This window comes from Apium graveolens, chromosome 8 (genome assembly GCF_009905375.1).
Source record: "Apium graveolens cultivar Ventura chromosome 8, ASM990537v1, whole genome shotgun sequence".
Classification (NCBI taxonomy): Eukaryota; Viridiplantae; Streptophyta; class Magnoliopsida; order Apiales; family Apiaceae; genus Apium; species Apium graveolens.
Window position 1 is genome coordinate 140,731,546 of NC_133654.1, and position 8,962 is coordinate 140,740,507.

The following is an 8,962-nucleotide window of genomic DNA, read 5'->3' on the forward strand; positions in this document are numbered from 1 at the left end:
CTGAGGCAATAACTTATGGAAAAATGGTGATATTTTTTTTTCCCATCTGATTTTAAGGAAAACATCTTCACTCAAGCAGTGATCGGAAATAAGGTAGAAAATTTATTTGGAGGTGATTAAAATGACATTGACTGTAAGGAAATTTTACTATCAGGAAAGGCCAAAGAGGTGGCCGACACTTTAAATATAAGAGGATAATTATAGGCGCTTGTGCCAAAGGAATGCAGTGATGATGGTTACCGCTATGAAGGTTGTATTATGGTTTGGAAGATTGACATTCCTTCTGATGACTGTGCAATACCCAACCGTAATAGTAGTTGGTAAAGGTTTAATTCGTGTGATCGCCATGAGCGGGCTATCTATCTTAGAAGGTCCTATCTTGAGAATAATCCAGGACCATGTTTCAAAAAGGACTAGATGAACCCTTGAGTTAATTCTTCTATTTAGGGCGTATGATTAAGAATGGTATTAACCTGCTATCGTTGCTTTGATTGAAACTCTTCTGCACTTTTATCTGCTTCATGTCATGAAGGTACGTCAGAGTTTGGAGTGTTCTTCATGAATTATGATTGATGGTTATTATGTTACCTCCTTAGAAGAATTCGATACGATATGTATGGACTCCGTATAGTTAGCTATTAAGACTTCAAGGAAAATGAATGACTACAGTAGGTCAGTGGTGGACCATAGTAAGGCAGCAATGATTCTGCGAGTAATGAGCTGATTACAACCGTGAGAGTTGTATTGGAATGGTTGTTGAGATTGAGTATCACTAATCGGGTCGTGGTAGTGTATAAGTTATCATTGATAGACTAATTAAGTAGAGTGTCTACCTATTGAATATTTATTCTTTCTTATCAATAGAGAGTCGTATTATTATACGAGGAAGGTTGCGGTGCAAGCATAGAATTCAAGTAACGATGATGTCTAGAATGAGATCCCAGATTCGATTTTCGATGTCGAGGTAGTTTCAAAGGTAATTGTGTATAAGCTCGAGGAAGGGCATGGGTCCATAGAATGATGGACGGGATAGCGAAAATATTTAGGCACGTGAAATGCGATGCTATAATACTTGATGTTGATATAAATACATATATGTTTTGTTCTTCTATGACAAACCTCTATAGTTCAGAGGTAGATCCCAAGCCAGATATTTTATGGCAATAAATTTTTTTTTATGAATATACAATTCTCTTCAATTCGTTCTTTTCTCTTCTTTTCATTTCATGTAAGCTGAGAAGAACAACCCTTCTAGAAGGGGAGGTATTGCCGAATGACTATTTATCTGTGTGATAGAAGCCGAGTAGGATACCAGCTATTGTTTAATTGCTTGTCAAGTACTAAAGGCTGGCCACCTTCTGTACTAACTATGCGATATAACAAGTGTTCATGATCATAGTGATCTCTCAACAAATTCCTTTACTTCTATTTGATTGATCAAATTTTGGAAAATAGAAACAACTGAAAAAGGAGTAATAAAATTGTGATAGTATTCGGGATGGGAACACATTCGTGATACTAAGGTTGACGTGGTTATTAAAAGGTTAAAGAACGCTAACGAGCAAAAGTATAACCAGTATAATATTAGAAACGGAAGGTGATAGCGATTACGAACTGGAAAAGAATGGGTATTGAGAAGCAAAAGCTATAATGATTAGAAGCTATGATGAGAGTCTGTGTAATAGACTTGAAAGAATTTGGAATGATCACTTAACGCGGATTAAGCTATCTTATGACAATAGATCATATGTCATTATCGAGATGTCGCCTTATGAGATCCTTGAGGGAAGACAATGTCAATCTCCCTTATGTTAGGATGAAGTTGTAGAGCGCAAGATGCTCAGACCAGTAGTGGTCCAAAGGACCAAGGATATAATAGATCTAATCAGAGGATGGCTGGTAGTAGCCCAAGATGGACATGATAAGTATGTTGATTTGACACGAAAGGATAAAGAGTACGAAATAGGGGACCTAGTAATGTTATAGGTATCCCTTGGAAAGGATTGATGAGATTCGGAAAGAAAGGAAAGCTAAGTCTACAATTTGTTGGACCCTTGGATATATTAAGACGTTTGGGAAGTTAGCATATGAGCTAGCCCTAACCCCGAACATGTAGCAGGTCGTAACGTGTTCCACGTATTAATGTTAAGGAAGTGTAATTCAGATGCCAGACAAATAGGGGCATATGAGCGCATAGACATGCAACCAGACGTAACCTATATGGAGCAACCAGGAAGGGTTATAGAGTGAAAAGGAACGAGTGCTTAGGAAAGGGTTATCAAACTAGTAAGAGTTTGATGGTAGAACCACAATGTGGGAAAATTGACTTGAGAGTTAGAAAGTGCAATACTAAGAAAGTATCCCTATTTATTTCTATCTGATTCCGGGACGGAATCCTTTTAAGGAGGGGAGACTGTAATAACCCCAATTTTTGGAAATTTTTGAAACCCTTATGAATAGTGTTTTTGCTGAATGAGAAAACTGTTCATGCCACGCTATGTAGGGGTTCTGTTATTGATCTTATGGGATATTATTAGTACTCTATGTGGTATATAAGTGTATGTAAAGATCGTCAGAATCCAATTCTGAACACTTTGATTTTTTCCCGGAAATCCACTAGATACGGAGAGAATTGAGTATAAGGTAACAGGATAAAAAGGATTTAAATTAAAGGATTATAAGAGAGGATCATAAAAGGAATACAATATATTGAGAAAGGTTAAGGGAACCTAAGTAATAAGATCCCGGGTATGATCCCTCAAACGATAAACGAGAACGAAAGATAAGCGAACCGTAAAACAAATAAGTGACCAAGAGACAAGCTTGTACAAGAAGCCAGGGATTGTGACATCATCAAACCACAAGGTGTGGACAAGTGGGAGCATTATGACATGTGCAAGGTGACATAGGCATGACAAGAAAGGAAGGAGATGTGGTGACTTTTTAACCACACAAAATCAAGGGCAACTAGGTAATTTACTAAATCAAACACAAAAACCAAGCCAAGCAAAATCATTTTCATCAAAAATCAAAAAGAAACCAAGGCATGGTTCATCATGCTCTCGGCTTTTACTATTGCAAATGGGCAAAAATTTCAAAAATTCAAGATCCAAGCTTCCTAAATTGGTGAGTAAATTCCCTAATCATCTTCATGCTTAGTTAGGGCTATATCATGAGTTTAAGCCATTAATTCCTTCTCAATCTTCTTCATTTAATCAAAGAAGAAGACTATGAATAGTGTTTTCAAGTTTTTAACTTGAAGTTTTTCTTGTTTTTCTTGAAGATCCAAGCTTTCCTAAGACTTCTCAAAGCTTCTTAAGGCTTCCTAGCTCCTCCCACCACTTCAAGGAAGGTATACCATCTCCAAACCCTAGATCCCTATGTATTATAAGATGATTTTAATTAGTAGGATGATATTGTAGCTTGTTGTTGTGATTTAGAGTTTGGGATTTGGAACGGTAGTGAAATGGAATGGTAAATGTTGTGGTTTTGATTAAAAGAACTTAAGTATGATTAAAGTTAAGCTTAGGCATAAGTATGAATGATTAAATTGAATTGGTTGGGGTTGTTATGATGTGATAAGGATGAATGTTGGTTGTATGTTGGATTTGAGGTTGGTTTGTGGTTGGTTTTGAATGGCTTAAAATTGGGAAATCGCGTAAACATAGCCGTCGTAACGTCCGATTTTCTTTGGACTGTTTTTGTGCATAGCATTAGGACCCGAGAACCCCCTGCTAGATTATGACCACTGCCATGTTTAGATAGCTCATGTTACGAGCTTCGTTTTGATATGTAGTTCGTTCGATTCCGATGCACGGTTTAGGAGAAACGACCGTTTCAAGTAACGGCGTTTCGCGAACGAAACTTTTTCCCTCGCCTTACTTCGAAACATAGGTTAAAGACCAAAAAGGGTTAATTAATGTATGAAACATTTATGGTAAGTGTGTTAGGCAGTTGGTAAGACACTCGCGAAGGAATCGCTTTAAAACTCGTAAAGGTTAAATTATTAAAAATGGTGGAGCCGAGGATACCCGAGTGACTTAAGCAAATCAGTGAGCGCAAAACAAGCGTTAGAGTCTAAGTTAGTTAAAGTATAGATTTACAAGTGATTTTGGTTTAATGCCAACTTACTTGTTCTTTGTAGGTTACCAGACTCGTCCCGAGCCTTTTATCACCCCAAGTCGCTCAGGCAAGTATTCTATCCGTTATACTGTTGTTGTGATGTATACATTTGTATATGCATGATCTTGCGATAAATGCATATTGGTTAATTAGCAAATATTGCGATATATTGAAGCACGCTGATATGGTATATATATATGCATGCCTGTCTCATATTCTTGAGTTATATATCTGTTGGTTCAGTTGATAATACCTATGCTAGAGGATAGCGGTAACTTGCATATACCCTTAGTATAGGGACCCAAAGGTGAAAATATTTTCTAAAACCGGGAGTCGAGGATCCCGAGTAGATTTTGTATATATGGATATGGATATATATATATATATATATATATATTTATATATATATATATATATATATGGTTATAGTTTTCCAAACTATTAATCGAATAAGGTTTATTCGATAACTTTAACTTTATTTTATTATTGAATATTATTTCGAATATAATTCGAAGGCGTATGACTCCTTTTATTTATTTATTTGAATATTATTTGAATATTCATTCGAGGACTTATGACTCCTTTTATTTTATTAATGAATATTATTTTGAATATTCATTCGAGGGCTTATGACCCTTTTATTTATTTATCTGAATATTATTTGAATATTCATTCGAGGGCTTATGACTCAGTGTATATTATTTATTGAATATTTTTGAATATTCATTTGAGGATCTATGACTTCGATTATTTGCTGAGATATATTCTTTATTTTATTAAAGAATAAGGTGTAAATAATCAAACTTATTTTCGATTATTCAAATAAAGATAGTACTTTTATATAAGTATATCTTTGGTTATTTAATATCCATTTCAAGTATAAGTTTTAATACTTCTACTTCGATTATTTTTATAAGGATTATCTTTATGAGAATATTATTTAAATAATAATATTCAGGCATTTTTCTAAATATACTGGGGACTGATTTACTTCATTAAATCAGCTTTACTCCAAACACTCTTTAAAGTGTTTTCGAGTCTTCAAAATGATTTTTAAAAGTTAGAGCGGATCCCAAAACTCATTTTTATATTTAAGATCTTCCTTTTTAAGGGGATTTAAATACTCGCTCAAAACCTGGGGAATCCGGCTCTGTAGTGTATTTTATATTCGCAACAAGGTTGCTGTTTTGATAAATGAATTGATTACTTACCCAATATTCGGGAAGTAAAATTCTTGGAACAAGTTAATCCATTAACAGGCATCGCCTGGGAAATATCGGTGAGTTTTCCTTTCCAACTAGATACGACTTCTTGGTGAAGCCGTATCAACAAGTTTCTACTTGGGGAAAGGGGGAACGAGCTTTACGTTTCAGAGTCATGGATTTCATCTGAACTAGGAGTGGCATAAGTGGCCGAGTAGCGCCGGCCCAGCCTTATTATATTGGCCCAAATGGCCTGGAAGTTCCTCTAAGGCGGTCCATTCCTTAGGAGTTCAGTGTTCGGTTGACAAGTAAATCCGACAGGTTCTCCTCTACATGTAGAAAATGGTGGGGTTGCACTACTACGACTGATCATCGTAAGTGGTCTTCCTGGCGCGGCAAACTCCCGTAATGAGTTCATCATCCAATTAGATATTTCTGCAACACTACCCAGAGTATTTCGATAGAAAGGCTACGGTTGGGCGATTGTTGAGTGTTGGCAGGGTCAAGTTTTCAAAATGATGTTTGCATCAAATGAAGTATCTCGTAACTTCATTTTATTTTGATGATATTTTAAAGATTTAATCTATTCAAATCTTGTCTTGTAGTCTCATCTATGTGATGAACTGTTGAAAGCTCATTATACTAGCTTCATAAATGATATAAGTATAGTGAAGTATTTGGTAACTTCATCCCTTGTTTCTACTTATATCTAGTAAGTAATTATCTTACTCGTGATAAAAGATTCTAGTAAGTATCCATTTAGATACTTATATTATTGTTATCACTACATATTATCTTGCGAGCTGTAAGGCTCACTCTTGCTTTATTTCTTCATTACACAACAACAGTTAGGAAAGATGGCCAGACTCCAGCAGACCCAGCGCAAGCGCGTGGGAAGCATCTCGCGTCTTCCCGATGATGTTGTGGCTGCTATAGCTGCAGAGGTAGATCTATTGGTAGATCAGGCATTCTATTTTTGAGAATCAAATTATGTATAATTATAACTTGTGGCAGATAATGGCAATTAACTGTAAATTTATCAAGTAATCATTTTGGGTTGTAATAACTTTTAAATTGTGGATTCAAAGACTTGTACTTATTTAAATTTCATCTCTGAGACTATAACGGGTTGTGGTGTGTGTTAGTGTGGGGTCACAGCATAAGGTTATTATTATTAATTAAGTGAAGTGATATTGTGGAAAGAAAGACCGTGACGACCCGGATCCCCGACCCCGGATCTGGGGGTGTTACAGTCTAGACGTCTGAAAATAGGAGCGCTTGGTCTTTTATTCGTCCAGGTAAATAGAGGCCCCCAAGTGCGCAGAGAGATCAGCCCAACATCTGTGACACAATCCAAAAAGTCTTGCATATCAGGGGTCCAGTGTTATCGACTTCCTTGAGTCTCAGAAATGCTAAGCAAACAATTGAAATCTCCACCAACACACCAAGGCCCCTGAATCAATTTACTTAACCGCAACAAATCACGCCATAAAGGAAGTCTATGCTGAGGTTGATTGTGAGCATAAACGAAGGTAACAGTGAAATGGATTTGTTTCTCAATAAAAGTAACGTGACAAGTGACATGTTGATCAGTTTTGGAGATGAGATTAACCATCCAGCAATCAGGGTCCCAACCAACCCAAATACGGCCCAAAACGTGGTGCTCATAGTTGAAAATCCAGGAACAATTTCTATTAATGAGCTTAGAAATGTCCAAACACTTTGCTTCTTTAACTTTAGTCTCAATACAGCACATAAAAGAAAGATTATGTCTTGCAATATAGCTAGTAACTTCTTTTTGGTGTGAGGCTTTATTAAGCCCCCTAGTGTTCCAAACAGAGAAATTCATTTAAAAAGAGGGTTTGGAAGACTTACCGCCCTCCGAAGGCTATTCTTGGAAATAACAGGGGTGGAACCCTCTTTATCATCTTTTTTCTTAGGTGCAGAAGGATGCATTAATGAGGAATCACGAGCAGCTCTTCCCAAGTCAACAACCAGAGCATGGTCCATTTTAGGGGACCTAGTGTGTTTGGGTTTCCTTTGTGGTGATTTCTCAACAGACCTAATTAAGGCCTCTTCCTCTAAAGCTTCAATCTCTCCTTCCTTAAGGTGAGCAAGAGCTGCGAAGCAGTTTTTGGTGTTGGGCTCATCTGTAGAATCTTTAAGCTCGGGATCAGTTTGGGGGGCCAAAACACGGTCATTTATGTCAACATCATTTTGCATAGATGCCTTGGCTTGTTCATGAGCCATATCATCATCTAGAACAACATCACATCCGAAGAGTTTTCCAACAATATATGGTGACCTAGAGTCGAGCAGATTTTCAACAAAGTTTTCAGAAACTGTAGTGTCATCAATGAGAAGCTGAGCGTCGTTAATGTCATGCGTCCTCCCCGCACCCTACGGGTCAGTCGTGTGCTCTTTCATGATTCGAGTTGACTCGGTGGTAGTGCGTAACCCACCCCTGGTGCGAGAAGGCGGGCACACAGCCTCAGGGTTTTTGTTACATCTTGACAGTGAATGGCCAAAACCTTCGCATAAGCTGCAGGAGTAAGGTAACTGGGGATATAACACAACCACTTGAGCCTTTTCAAACTCACCATCCCCATTCAAGATGCTAGCCCAAACGTAATCAGGTCGAGGTGCAGCGTAAATAAGCTCTACCTGGATCCCAGCATATTTTAGGGGCTCAAATCTAGCAGTGGCTTCGTCAAACTTCAATGGCTTGCCAATAGCAGAGGCAATAGAGCACAATCCTTCCCGATACCAATAGTGTTGTGGCACATCAACTAGTTTTATCCAAACAAGAACCCTATCAACAAGATTTTTCTTGAATTTGGACCCTTCCATCCAAGGTGACAAATACAAAGTTTTCCCTCCTATTTGTACCAAGTTCAGTTTTAAAATAGCATCTTTTTCGGCAACAGTGTTGTATTTAAATGTGAAATAGTGCTTGGAACTGTAAAAGACTCGAGATAGTCCCTTATTTTGCCAAATTTTAAAAGCTTGTTCCTTGACAAATTTGAAGGAAAAGCTTGTGCCAATGAAGTGGCCAATAAGGCTACTTTCCCATTGCACTTGAGCTTGCAATAAGAATTCTCTCGGGGGTTCAACGTTAGCAGACCCATCTTCATTGTAGGTGACCTTGTGTTGACTAGAGCAGGGAGTTGATGGTGGAGTGTTTCTTGTGACCATATCTTTCCAGGTGATAGATTTTTAGGGAGTAGCAACAACAATGGGTTTAACAATAAGAGATAAGGTAACAGTTGCAGTGTCAACCACATTCTCAATATTATCATTAGTAAGACTGAAGATTCCATTCTGAACTTGAAAGCTGGATTGAAGGTTTTCAAGAGAGTTGGTGTGAGATCTAGTTGAAGTGACCTCTTGAGAATGAGTGGAGTCTTTCGAGCTCGAGGGGCCAGATGTATTTCTGGCTGAGCCACCCTCCAAAATGAATCGAAGACCATCATTGAGTCTTTGAGCAACTTCGGGGGATAAAGGTCTATCACTTAAAACATCCTCAGCTAGAAGAGGTGCCAAAGCGGGAGCGGCATAGTGATGGCCAATGAAGTGAGAGAACTCATCGGAGTCCATAGAACCAGAATGCTCAGAGTTTCTTGATCCCATGGAGAACA

General features: G+C 37.7%; 1 protein-coding gene across 1 annotated transcript in view; it reads right to left on the reverse strand.

Moving 5' to 3' along the window:
* Positions 1–8,519, reverse strand: part of LOC141680033 (uncharacterized) — a 30,547-nt gene extending 22,028 nt beyond the window's left edge. The window contains exons 1-2 of the mRNA XM_074486366.1: positions 7,787–8,519; positions 7,200–7,666 (exon numbers count right to left, since the gene is read on the reverse strand). Coding sequence (XP_074342467.1) covers positions 7,200–7,666; positions 7,787–8,519 — 1,200 coding nt within the window. The remainder of the gene's footprint in view (positions 1–7,199; positions 7,667–7,786) is intronic.
* Positions 8,520–8,962: the final 443 nt, after the last annotated feature.